This window comes from Bactrocera dorsalis, chromosome 3 (assembly GCF_023373825.1).
Source record: "Bactrocera dorsalis isolate Fly_Bdor chromosome 3, ASM2337382v1, whole genome shotgun sequence".
In the NCBI taxonomy this organism is placed as follows: domain Eukaryota; kingdom Metazoa; phylum Arthropoda; class Insecta; order Diptera; family Tephritidae; genus Bactrocera; species Bactrocera dorsalis.
In genome coordinates this window covers 38,578,385-38,592,769 of record NC_064305.1, presented here as the reverse complement: position 1 = coordinate 38,592,769, position 14,385 = coordinate 38,578,385, and the positions used below count along the sequence as shown (strand labels likewise).

General features: G+C 34.8%; 1 protein-coding gene across 2 annotated transcripts in view; it reads left to right on the top strand.

The window, feature by feature from the left end:
- Positions 1–507: 507 nt before the first annotated feature.
- Positions 508–14,385, top strand: part of LOC115066614 (uncharacterized) — a 317,677-nt gene continuing 303,799 nt past the window's right edge. Inside the window, exons 1-2 of one of the 2 annotated variants that reach the window (XM_049452080.1) lie at positions 508–1,080; positions 12,621–13,953. In XM_049452080.1, the coding sequence (XP_049308037.1) occupies positions 13,368–13,953 (586 nt within the window). In that variant the 5' untranslated portion in view covers positions 508–1,080; positions 12,621–13,367. Of the gene's footprint in view, positions 1,081–12,620; positions 13,954–14,385 lie in introns of those variants that run through there. The other variant, XM_049452081.1, reaches the window with a different exon arrangement.

Sequence of the window (14,385 nt, the reverse complement as noted above, 5' to 3'; positions counted from 1 at the left end):
AATTGAAAGCTCTCAACGAGCGTATCATTGAGAAGTCTTGCGCTTAGCAAATCACCACTTGCTTCCACCCTACAACATAACAATGTGGCGATTTAGGTTAGGTTTAACGGTTTTAATTGGAAGCTCTCACTAGCGTCTCTTTGAGAAGCCTTGCGCTCAGTAATTCAGCACTTGTGAAGACTTAGATTAGAGAACATTAACAGTATTAATTGAAAGCTCTCAACGAGCGCATCATTGAGAAGTCTTGCGCTCAGCAAATCACTACTTGCTTCCACCCTACAACATAAGAATGTGGCGATTTAGATTAGAGAACTTTAACGGTTTTAATTGAAAGCTCTCAACTAGCATCTCATTGAGAAGCCTTGCACTCAGCAAATTACCACTTGCTTCCATCCTCCAGCACAACAATGTTTTGCATAGGCAACGTACCAAAGTTTAACCGCTAGCTGTGATTTTCCGATGGTTCAGCTAGAGCTTGTTGCTATTTAAACAACTGTTATACGAAGGTACAATTTAGTTTGTGTTAAAACGTCTACGGTAAAATATCGAAACGAGCGAGTAAGGGATTACGGGTCTAATTCTTGTGCTGTTCGCAAAGTTTTTAATTCAAAGCAAAGCTTCTGGCCCTGCTGTTGCAAGAACGGACATACATTCGCGAGCAGTCGTTGTTGTATGGCAAGGACACGAGCGTGCATTCTTTCGGTTGTCGGTTTTGTTTTCCTTAGCCAGGACGGCTATACAGCCGACGTCCAGCGGGCACTTGCAAACGGTTAATGAAAGTTTCGTTTCAACGATTGTGAGTTTTAACGTAGCTCCGCTGCTGATTGCAACGCTGATTTTGTTTTGATAGAAAAGCTGATGCTTTAAAGGCAAAATCAGAAAAAAGCAAAGTGGCAAAACTCCCTTGATATGCCGGGTTTTGTTGGCTGAGTTCGTTATGTAGCGCGATTCAGTCTGTCGTTGACTTGCGTTCGTGTTGTGTGCGTGGCGCAGCGGAGAACGAGTGCCGGGAGTACGTTGAAACGGGTTTTCTGTGTTCGCTCGGTAGCATACAAATATTCTGCCAGTGATTGTGTGTTGGTGGGTGAATATATTGTTATTTTTTCTGTATTGTTATTTTTTCTAGTAAACAATAAAATTTAATTTTCCACTTATAATGAGCTGGCAGATTTGTTGTCAGGTATGCAGAAATGGGTTTCAAGTGCTTTTTGTATATGTGGTTGAGTTTTTGGCATGTCCTGCGTATAAAGTTTGTGCAAACGTGAATTTGTAGTAAAACAAAAATAAATATGTAAATTGAAAAAAAGTATTTTGAATATTTATTGTTGTGCCAATTTAAGATTTTTGAAAGACTTTGCATCCTTCTCAGTGCTGGATATCCTACCACTTTGCATCTGACGTTATATTCTACTGATGAAGTGACAAAATAAGTCTGAAATACAAAACAGTGATATTTATGCAATGATTTAACAGTACAAAGAAGTTGAAAATGAGTATAAGTGCAGCGTTGCAAAAGAAAAACATATTAAAGTTGATAAATAATATGAAACAATTAAAAATAAATCTTAAAATTTAGTCGTATTAATAATTAATGCTATTTATAATTTTGTTTCATAATTATTTAAGTAATTAATTAAATTTAATTTCATGTACATATTTTAAATTTATAAAATTATTTGAATACTTTATGTTATTTAGATTTGAAATGTTTACAACTAAACCAAAAAACAGAGAAATAAAAAATGTTGTTTAAAGCAAGCAAATGATCAAATTAAAAGTGTTCGAAAAAAATTAGATGCAAACATTTTTTAATAATGTCGTTTTAAATTATTTTTTTATACTTTTGAAAAAATATGAGTTTTTTTTTTAATACATAGAAAAATATAATAATTAAATGGTTCTTATAAACAAGTCAAACATTAACATTTTTCACATTATTTTAATATTTTATTGCATTTTAAGATTTCTAATTTTTAATATAAATCAGATTTGTATTTTTAAAATGCATAATACATTTCCGTATTGTTTCAAAAAGAAAAAAAGAAATTATTTGGACTTTTCCCGGTTTGACAATGGAAAAAGGTTATAATAGAATGAATGTATCATTGTAATAGAATGAAAGCATTAGTGATCAAACATTTATAATAAAAAATGAAACATTAATACATTTTAAATTAGTAAAGCAATATTTTTTACCTTAAATGAAAAAAATAGAAATTGAAATGTTGCCTACGTGTAAAAATGTTATATATTGTTTCGCTGAATAATTAAGTAAAAAATTATTGTGTATTTAAGAGCAGAGCAAAAAAGTAAATTAAAAATACTTAAAAGATTATAAAAAATAATATTAGTAAAATCCAAATTATTAAAATATTAGTAATTTCCAAATAAAAGTAATAAAATTCACCTATAAAAAATAAACAAAACATCGGTCTTTTGAAATATTTTGCTCCAAGAAAAAGGCTTTAATCCTTGCTTTTGTGCTTGTGCTTGACATAAGTCTCGGAATATAGTTTGTGAGAGTGAATGTGCTCCAATATCTCTCACGCTGGGTACCAGTCAATGTCGCCCAGTTGCAGAGCTTTGTATCATGTGTCCAAACCGTTACTGATGTGCATTTATGCATATTATAAAAGAGTTGGAAATAAGTACACAAAATTAGTGTAAAATATTGAAAAGATTATACAAAAAAAATAAAAATTTTAGTAAAAATTATTACAAAAAAAAAATAATTATTATATTGACAAATAAAGAAAAAATATATAATTAGAAAAAACTATTTTAGATATTTGATTTTAATGTTTTTTTGTTTAAATTAATAACATTTTTTGTATTTTTATAAGAATTTTCCATTATTTTTTTCTTTCCAAATAAAAGTACGTAATAAAAGCAATAAAATATGGTAAATTTCACTTCAAAGCAAACAAAATATTGCTCTTTTGAAACATTTTGCCGCAAGAATAAGGCTTTAATTCTTGCCTATGTGCCCTGTCATAATTTTCGGGGTATAGTTGTTGTGTGTGTGTGAATGTGCTCCAACATCTCTTACGCGGCGTGCCAGTCAATGTCACCTGCTTGCAGTGCTGTGTATCATGTGCCCAAACCGGAAAGTGTATTTATTGTGTTTATGTTTTTCGGCTAACTGTGAATTGTTATTTTTATGCGCTGCCATAAGGGCACATGCCGAACGGATAAACGTTTACCAATGCCACCTCATACCCTACATACCATATAACTCTTACAATAACGCCAGTGTGTCGTTGAAAAGATATCGGTTTTTTGCTGCTCAATTGGGTTGTTAAAAATAGGTTGTAAATTGAAGCTTTTAAATAGGCACAAGAGGCGGTAAAAAAGGAGATGAAAGATGAAGCAGAAAAAATACTAATAAAAGCATACTAAAAGTACGGTTAATCAGAGTGACTGAAGAGGGCATAAAGGCGGATACTGTATTCAAAGAGGCTTCATTTATTTTTTATACGTTTCTAAGTAACGGTTTTTGGAGTGCACTCACTCTGAGCCAAATGTTGCGAGTTATAAATGTTTAATTTGGGAGACAAATTCATTATGCATAGTCATAATTTGTTTTTTAATAGGATTATGCAATAAACTTGTTGAAGGAAGAGGCTTAAATGGAGGAAAAATGTACTAAAAAATTGATTACTCATACGAGTACATATGGTACATACAAATATACGCATGAAAAATTTGGCGATTTTCGTGAATTTAAAAAAAAGTACTCCATCGAATTTTTCGAACTTCTTTGTACGTATAAGGTATATCTTCAGCTATATTTTAAGATTTTCTTTTCTGAAAAATAACGGAGTTATGTGCGGTTTTCGGAGGTGCCAAAAATGAGTGAGTAGCTGAAACCAAAAAGTTCAAAGTTATTAAACTTGAAGATATTTCCTATACAATGACTTTCGATCTTTGAAAAATACCAAAAATTAACAAAATGGCGTAATTTTCAATGGTCGTTTTTTTAATACCAAATTGACAATTTTAAATCAATCAACAATACTCAGTTTTAATTTGAAGTCGATCAGCCAATTTCTCGTTGAGTTATGACGTCAGCAATTTTGAAAAATGTCGTTTCGAGAAAACGCGTTTAAAGTTTCACTTACTTGTATATATGTATGTTTGTACCTGTCATACTGGTATAGCTCCCTAAAATACTTCCTTCACCTTTATATAGAGAGTCTCAGAACAAGTTAGGTTATGTCAGACATTGGACAAGCTTTATAGTAATACCAAGGAGTTCTAAAATATAGAATATTTTAACAAACAGTTGATCATAGAAAGCTGTCTGCCACTAAAAACACTTCATAAAAGTCAAAGGGAGTAAGGTTAAAAAAATATCATATATACACTGTAACAAATTTAGATCTGCTTCGATTGTTTTTTATTTTTTCGTCATTTGTAATATCACGATGGCTGGATTCAACAAGTAAGGAAAGGCTAAGTTCGGGTGTCACCGAACATTTTATACTCTCGCATGATAAAGTGATAATCGAGTTTTCATTATCCGTCATTTACATATTTTTTTATTTTGCTGTAAAATTTATTAGATTAGTAGTTCCTGAGATATGGTTTTTGGTCCATAAGTAGGCGACGCCACGCCCATTTTCAATTTTTAAAAGAAGCCTGGGTGCAGCTTCCTTCTGCCATTTCTTCCGTAAAATTTAGTGTTTCTGACGTTTTTTGTTAGTCGGTTAACGCACTTTTAGTGATCTTCAACATAACCTTTGTAGTTATGAGAGGTGGGCGTGGTTATTATCCGATTTCTTCCATTTTTGAACTGTATATGGAAATGCCTGAAGGAAACGACTCTATAGAGTTTGGTTGGCATAACTATAGTAGTTGCCGAGATATGTACAAAAAACTTAGTAGGAGGCGGGGCCACGCCCACTTTTCCAAAAAAATTACGTCCAAATATGCCCCTCCCTAATGCGATCCTTTGTGCCGAATTTCACTTTAATATCTTTATTTATGGCTTAGTTATGACACTTTATAGGTTTTCGGCTTTAGCCATTTTGTGGGCGTAGCAGTGGGCCGATTTTGCCCATCTTCGAACTTTTCCTTTTATGGAGCCAAAAAATACGTGTACCAAGTTTCATCACGATATCTCAATTTTTACTCAAGTTACAGCTTGCACGGACGGACGGACAGACGGACAGACAAACATCCGGATTTCAACTCTACTCGTCACCCTGATCACTTTGGTATATACGTATATAACCCTATATCTGACTCTTTTAGTTTTAGGACTTACAAACAACCGTTATGTGAACAAAACTATAATACTCTCTTTAGCAACTTTGTTGCGAGAGTATAAAAATCACTTGCGTAGGCAAATTGTGCACAATTTCCGCACCGGTTTAAAATAAGTGTAAAAAATTTTAATCAAGTTCAGATTTAACCTGCTCTCTATAAGATTTATCAAAAAGTTGGCGAAAAAAGGCCATAGCGCCCCAGGTTTTAGCCTTAATAAAGGAAAACAAATCGATCTCTGTGCGTGATTTGGCGAAAAAAGTTAAAACCAGTGCTACTATGATTCAAAGAGTGAAGCACATAAATCATTTAAAAACTTATAAAAACCTAAGATTCCAAAAAAATTGCACGACAAAACAAATAACATTTGTCAAGTTTTTTTTATCATAGAAATTAGATTAATTTTAATAAAAAATTACAAATCTTAAATATAATATATAAATGGAGATGACAATACCAGTACATTATATGTATATCGAATTTCAAAGAATGCTTCCAGTCCAAAAAACAATCAATTCAATTCCAACTCTAAAAAATTATGGCTCCATAGTACTAACAGGACGGCAGTCAGGACATAATTTAACATTTTAAATATTTTCTTCAAGCTGCATAAAGTACCACAATAGGGGTCAATGATCTATGCATCGGTAAAATATTATATTAACATACTTTAAAATATTGACACTTTCTGATATTTTGATTCAATAATTATTTTTAAAGGGATATTGTGCCAAAGAATATCTGATTCAATTGATAAAACAGCCAAAGCCGAAAGTCTTTCCTAGCTCATCGTGTTTCTTAATTAATTTTTTATCAATTTTAATTTTGAAAAACTCCTTTGAACAGAGGCTGTACATACCTGAGTTGTTAACCAAATTCGGATGAAAATGTGAATATTTGACATATTTCCTGCCATATAGCAGCTAATTTACAGGGTAAATTTGGGATCAATGCATTTAATACATATATATTTATAAACGTCTTTTGAAGCACCGCGATCGTATTTTTTCAGCATTTCTTTACACCAATCCATACGAGCCTTTTTTTGAGCGATTGTCAAATTGTGCGGGATCCAACGAGAACAAACCTTTTTTACGGCCAGGTGTTCATGCAATATCGAATGTATGCAGGTGGGAGAAATGCATAGGCATGCCTCTATCTGAAGGTATGTTACATGATGGTCTTGCATTATCAGTTCACGTACGGCATTTATGTTTTCTGGCACAACGGCTGTTTTTGGACGACCTTCACGGAATTCGTCTTTGAGCGAGCTTCGGCCACGATTGAATTCGTTGTACCAGTTTTTCACAGTGCTAAGGATGGTGCTTCATAGCCATACAAAGATTTTAGTTCATCGGTGCACTATTGTCGTGACAATCCACGTCGAAAGTTGTGAAAAATGATCGCACGAAAATGTTCACGAGTTAATTCCATTTTTTGGCCGAGATGAATTTTTTAATTCCCGGTAAATAAAACAATTCACGATTAAATGACAAAACGTTCTGAGTGATGTTATGCTAAAAAATGTCAAACTTTCCAATGGAAGTGTCAGATTGCACCTGGAAAAACCTAGTGTTGCCTAGTCCTGAAAAATATATAGCAGCCTATGTACACTAAAGGTATTATTCGTGCAAAGTTTAATCCCATTGTATTAATTGCTTATTGATTTGTGTACTGGAAACTGAACGAATCAAGGGGTTTAAAATTGTACTATATGGGAAGAAGGAAAAAAATACCACCTTCCATATTTTTGTCAAAATCGCTCGGTCGGGTCCCGCGATATGGGATTTCACCAAAAAGTGAGCGGTGCCACGCCTATCATCCAATTTCGACACCGGCCCCTATAAAGGGTTATCATACAATCCCTGTGGCAAATTTTTATGGGCATAGCTGGCGTATTTAGATATTGATTTATCGTGCTTTCAATAGGTACCGTTATAGGGGAGTAAGCAGGGTTTTCATACGATTTTATCCATTATCACATTATTGGTAGGAATTCTTGTAATATTTGTGCTGGGGGAGTGGTTTATGAGATATTTATATTAAACATATTTGGAGGCGGGGCCACGCCTACTTTTTCAAATTTTTTTATCCCCAGGTGCAACTTTCTATTACGATCCCCTGTGCCAAATTACAGTTTTATATCTCAATTTAGTGCTTAGCTATGGCACTTTATAGGTTTTCGGTTAATGGCGATTTGTGGGTGTGGCAGTGGACCGATCAATTATTTATATACAAGTATAACCCTATATCTATCTGCATTAGTTTTAAGTGATACGTACAACCGTTAGATGTATAAAGTCAGCCGAAAGTTCGATAATATATTTATTACGTATATGGCGGTAAATATCCGATTTCCGATTTCATTTTTAACATACAACATTCGGGTAAATACCCCGACATGGTTGATATTGGTTGTGTAGGTCCTGAGATATTGGTTTTGACCTAAATGTGAGCGGTGCCACGTCCATCATTAAATGACTTGGAATTTTATGTCTTTGACGGGCTCATTTATTGGTTTATCGCGGTTTTAGTAGTTTTTATCAAAGCCGTTAAATGGAGAATGAGCGGAGTTGTCATCCGATGTCATCCATTTTTACAATGTTGGTAGGGGTATAGTAGTCCGAATCATTTATATACAAGGTCTGTCGCAAAATTAACAGGACTGTTAAAAAACACAACAAAAAATTAATATTTTTCAAAAGTTATATTTTTTTATTCAAAGTAGTTTCCTTGTGCTTCGATACAGCGTTTAGCCCGGTCAATTAGCATTTCAAATGAGTGTTTAAGGTAATTTTTCGGAATGCTCTTGAGAATATCGGTCGTCGCCTTTTGGGCAGCTGAAATGTCCTGAAACCAGTGTCCTTTCATGGGCAAATGAAGTTTTCCAAATAGGTAAAAATCACAGGATGCCAGATCAAGTGAGTAAGGTGAGTGATTAATGGTTAGTATGGAGTTTTTTTGTCAAAAAATCAGTGCCAAGCGTCGACCGATGACACGGCACATTATCGTGCAACAGGCGCCAGGACCCTGCCTCACGGAATTGTGGTCGAGCCCGACGAATGCGTGACAAAAGACGCTTTATATCACCAAGTTAAAACACAGCATTAATCGTTTGGTCAGGTGGGACGAACTCTCGGTGTACAATACCCTCGGAATCATAAAAACAAATCAGCATTGTCTTTTTCTGCATTTAAATACGTTTTACGACCGATGACCAAAAGCTGCTGTCACTTTTTGATCGATAACATCGATTGTAGTTAACCAATTGTCTTAAAATTTTTACGAAATGTCAACAAGAGATCATATACCCACCAAAAGGTGGCGCCACCAGAAGCAGGTATATTTAAAAAGTTCTGTTTCTTTTGCGACAGACCTTGTATTTACTTTATGGGGTCTCCGACCCTTCCTTCTGGGTGTTACAAACTTCGCGACAAACTTAATATACCCTGTTCAGGGTATAAATATAGGGACGATAGCCAGGCGTTTTGTGAACATTAAAAAAAAATAAGCAAATCGGTTGAGTAGTTCGACCGGAATCATGCCCGCCAGTTTAAATAAGTGTGTTTTGAGAAAAACGCGTTTAAAGTTTGAGGTGTGCACTCCGAGTGCTCCGAACGTCGAGCGGTATTATTATTTTTGGGGCTTTTTCGAAACCTTCCAATGGTAAAGTGGGTTTCTACATTAATTCTAAGGGTATAATAGAACAGAAAATGCAAAAAAAAAATTTAAAAAAAAGATTACCCTACTGACCTCTTAAATAAAATCATTGTGAAAATAAGAGCTTAAAAATATATTATACCCTTAAAACTAGTTCACGAAACTCACCAGTTCTGTTTTAACCTTTAGAATACCTGTAAAACTTTCTTTACTTTTTCATTACACCAATTAATGAATCATCGGTAGCCTAACTCCTTCACATTCCGAAATAAAACTAATTGCCAGAAAAAAAATGTTTTCTGAGAGTTGTTACAAACTCCTAGCACTAAAACTGGAAATTGGGAGTACTCTTGAACTTCATTGCGTTTTATTTTAACAGATAAGATAGAAATTTCAATTATGCAGTGCAGTGTGGACGGTCTTCTTAAATTCATAAATTTTTAGATGACCTAGACAACATGTTTTCCTTAGAATGTTCAAACCTCAGTGTAACGGGTGATTTTTTTGAGGTTAGGATTTTCATGCATTAGTATTTGACAGATCACGTGGGATTTCAGACATGGTGTCAAAGAGAAAGATGCTCAGTATGCTTTGACATTTCATCATGAATAGACTTACTAACGAGCAACGCTTGCAAATCATTGAATTTTATTACCAAAATCAGTGTTCGGTTCGAAATGTGTTTCGCGCTTTACGTCCGACAAATTTTGTTCAGCGATGAGGCTCATTTCTGGTTGAATGGCTACGTAAATAAGCAAAATTGCCGCATTTGGGGTGAAGAGCAACCAGAAGCCGTTCAAGAACTGCCCATGCATCCCGAAAAATGCACTGTTTGGTGTGGTTTGTACGCTGGTGGAATCATTGGACCGTATTTTTTCAAAGATGCTGTTGGACGCAACGTTACGGTGAATGGCGATCGCTATCGTTCGATGCTAACAAACTTTTTGTTGCCAAAAATGGAAGAACTGAACTTGGTTGACATGTGGTTTCAACAAGATGGCGCTACATGCCACACAGCTCGCGATTCTATGGCCATTTTGAGGGAAAACTTCGGACAACAATTCATCTCAAGAAATGGACCCGTAAGTTGGCCACCAAGATCATGCGATTTAACGCCTTTAGACTATTTTTTGTGGGGCTACGTCAAGTCTAAAGTCTACAGAAATAAGCCAGCAACTATTCCAGCTTTGGAAGACAACATTTCCGAAGAAATTCGGGCTATTCCGGCCGAAATGCTCGAAAAAGTTGCCCAAAATTGGACTTTCCGAATGGACCACCTAAGACGCAGCCGCGGTCAACATTTAAATGAAATTATCTTCAAAAAGTAAATGTCATGAACCAATCTAACGTTTCAAATAAAGAACCGATGAGATTTTGCAAATTTTATGCGTTTTTTTTTTTTTAAAAAGTTATCAAGCTCTTAAAAAATCACCCTTTATGATACGAGGTGTGTTCAAAAAGTATCGCGAATCGTAATTGACAGTTTTCTTCGATTGCAGGGCCGTGGTGCATCATGAGTTCTTGCCACAGGGAAGAACGGTCAATAAGGAATATTACCTGCAAGTTATGCGCAATTTGCGCGAAGCAATCCGCCAGAAACACCCGGATTTGTGGAAGAACAAAAATTGGCTTTTGCACCACGATAACGCCCCTGCTCACACACATCGTTGCTTTTGGCCAAAAACAACACACTAATGATGCCGCAGCCACCGTATTCCCCAGATCTGGCCCCCTGTGACTTTTTCTTGTTCCCTAAACTGAAGAGGCTCATGAAAGGACGACGTTACGCTTCTCTTGACGAGATAAAGACGGCATCGAAGGAGGAGCTGAAGAAGATAAAAAAAATGATTTTTTGAAGTGCTTCGAAGATTGGAAAAGCCGTTGGCACAAGTGTATAATATCTCATGGGGATTACTTTGAAGGGGACAAAATAGATATTCATGAATAAATAAATTATTTTTGAAAAAACACAAAATTCGCGATACTTTTTGAACACACCTCGTATGAAAGCTTTCACACTACCATTTACAGTCCTCACGGCGACGCTGTACCACATACTTAAAATAGAGTACTGCAGTTGGCACAGCCACGATGTTCTTTTGATTCATAAAGTTGTCTATTCATGTGTATATAATTATCGCACCCTAAAAATGAATTGCATTTCCAAACCTGTTTGAAAAATCAATCTGAAATGGTGTATCAGGCAATGCTCTTATATAAATATATCTTTTCGTTGGAGTGTATTATGGTCTTAAGAGCAACTTTTTATTCCAAACTTAACTTTGGTAGAACGACGCCATTAAAGAAAAAGAAATTTCGTATCTTTTGTATCCTCGTTATCTTCACTTTTTGTTTAAGAAAACCCTCTTAAAATGTGATGAACTGCTTCTGGACCGTGGTTAGTGGAAATTATCAGTAATTTTACGAAGAACATTTCTGTAATTTATTTCAATCTTACTTATTTAGCACTAACTGTAATTTAAGTTGCTGTCGATTCGGTACTTCCACGCTTATTAAGTTCTATTACTGTTACCCGCTTGTAAAAAACTAAGAAACAAAGTCATAATGTTTAAGTTTAAAAAAGAGAAAATGTAGATGGCATATCACCTTGATGTTATACTATCTCTATTTGGGTTTGCATTTATACCTGCTGTTTGTGCGTTTCGCCAGCTTTTTAGAGAGGGCAAATTTATAATATCTTATATTTCTCTTTTACGAGTAATATGTGTGAGTGCTACCTTTTGATTGAGAAAATGTTTCTCTTATAAGAAAAGTAATCTAGCGATTTCACGTTTTCTCTCTTTTAAAGGAATTACAACATTTTTAAGCCATAAAAGTCGTTATTAATTGTGTAAAATTGATGTTCTTTTTGCACGGATAATTTTTACACGGTTTTTCTGTACACCTCCTAATTAACTTTTTTGCGGTTTTTTGTTTCACCTATATACTTTTTTTTGCAACGATATCAAAATTCCATACTTAAATACAGATTTATTTTAAAACATGTTATCGTAATATGAGTTTGGAAACAGTGACGGAACTAGAAAATCATTTGATCAACGTCCCCCAAATACAGAGGGGCCTTCATGATTTCAGCGCCAAGTAACGGAAGCAGCAAAATGCTACCGTGGGCTGTATGCGGAAGTAAAGGAAAAGAAGTCAAAGGGGTTAATGACTTTGAAATTTATTATTATTATTTTACCATTATATACGCCCATAATACCATGTAATTTCTCGCAGTACAAATAGTTTCCTTTCTTGCACGGATAATTTTTTTAATTGATCCTTTTTAAGAATTTTATATAATGATCAGATTTTTGCTGCGTCAGTAATTTAGTGTCCCAGTTAATCGTGCACAAAGGATATCAAGTACATAAAAAATACAAAAGATAAACTCAAAAAACGTTGTATACTTTTAGGACGCTGAGCCCTACAATTCTTAGAAAATACACTAGTCCTTAAATTTTACACCAAATTAAATTTTATGTAACTAAAATCAATAATTTCCCAAATTTTTTTAATGTGTGTGTTACATTTTTATTGAGCAAATGAGAATAATAATAATAAAAAATTTTGGAGAAAATATTGAAGTATATATAAAATCTAAAGTAAACTTCAATTTTACTATTTCATTATTTTAACCATTCTCTACATTTGTTATTAATACTTCAAATTTCCCATTTCTTTTGCAGTGAATAAAAGAAAATAAAATCCAGCCAGAAATGAAAGAAAATTGAGAAAAGTGCTAGAAATCGCAAAAGCCATCAATTGTGTGCTGCGTATTGAGAATAAAAAGAAAATATTAAGTGCAATGTGGAAGTGAAAAAACATGTTTACAACAACAACCATAAATAACAACAAAAATATTCAAAAGTAAAAAAGTATATAGTATATAAAGTATATTTATGTGTTTAATGTGAAAAGTATGCAACAGTAATAATGCTATCAACGGCAACAATAATATAAATGTTGTTGGTATTAAGTCATTAAAGTATTATCGCACAAGTATTATTGAGTTTACGAGTCGAGTTTGCCAGCCAGAGTAAAGAACGTGCCAAAACAAAGCTGAGCTCTGCGAATTCCCGTGTAGCTGCGAAAAGTGCATTTGCGCCCGCGCGGGTCTGTGCTTATAAGTGTTAGTGTGTGTGTGTTCGTCGTTAAGCACTCGTGTGGATTATGGCAAAACCGGCTGCTGTTGTTGCTGAATAAACGGGTATCGGGTAGCAAACGAAAAATAAAAAAGGAAATAAAAAACAAATACAACAATAAATTATAGCTAGCTATAAAACGCGGCAACAATTAGCTAACTGCGACCCAGACAGCTATACCGGCGAATATTTAGCCGAAGCTGTAGCTGGAAATAGCTGTAAGGATTCACACAAGAACAGTAGCAATAATAAAATAGCTTGCCTTGCACAAATCCATATGTATCGTTGAGCATGCTAACAACAGCAGAAGTAAAGGCAAAATCTGATAGCGTAGTAACGAGTCAACTTGGTCCTGCGAACATGACCGAGGTACCTACAAACGTTGCGAAAATAAGAAAAACAAAAGCGTCAAGTTGCATCAGCAACAGCAGAAGCAGTAGCAACAATAACAGCGATACATTGAAACAAACATCAGCAATGGCAACAAAAACAGTAGTGAGGAGTAAGACAAAAGCTCCGCGTTGGCGCTGTGCTGTGCTGCTGATAAATGCAGACACAAATAAAAACAATAATTTAAATTATAAAAACAACAATAGTTACAATCGGCAACAAGCTGTTGCTGCTTCTTCTTCTTTGCCTTCGTCTACTGCTTCTCGAGTTACTGTGCGTTTTAGTCGAACACCATTCTTATCAACATCATCATCGTCATTGCCATCGTCGTCCTGGCTATATTGCTTGGGGCTATGGATTGCAATTTCGTCATTGGTATTTGTGCAGTGTGTGCCATCGCCCTCGTCAGCATTGACCGCTTCCTTAACGGGCAGCTCGTCCGGCAACTCGGCGTCTTCCAATGCCATGCAATCACCACAAAAGCGAGGTAAGTGCTCGTATAGTTCGTAACAGTTGGTTGGCCTCTGATACAAACTTTTTGCAATGAGCGAATGGCTGCGAGTGTGGCACTTGTACGTTGGTATATTTGCATATACATAAATACGTGTATTGATATGTAAAAGTAAACAGTTTTTTTACACCCTGTAGGGATATAAAGCATGTTGTGGCCTCTGGTCTATACTAACACCAACAGTAAAAATAAATGTAATCGCGAACTAGTTCTACAGAATAAGGTTTAGAATTGGTAATAAAGAGAGTAGGTTTTGTATATGTGGACTTCAATAAGTATCGCCTTATTTTATAAAATACATTTCTATAATAGTAATAATCACAGAATTCTTAAAAGAATAATTAAAATTAAAAGAATTTTCATGTAAAAAATTTGTTGAAATTCGCCACTAAAGATGCTATTGCTTCT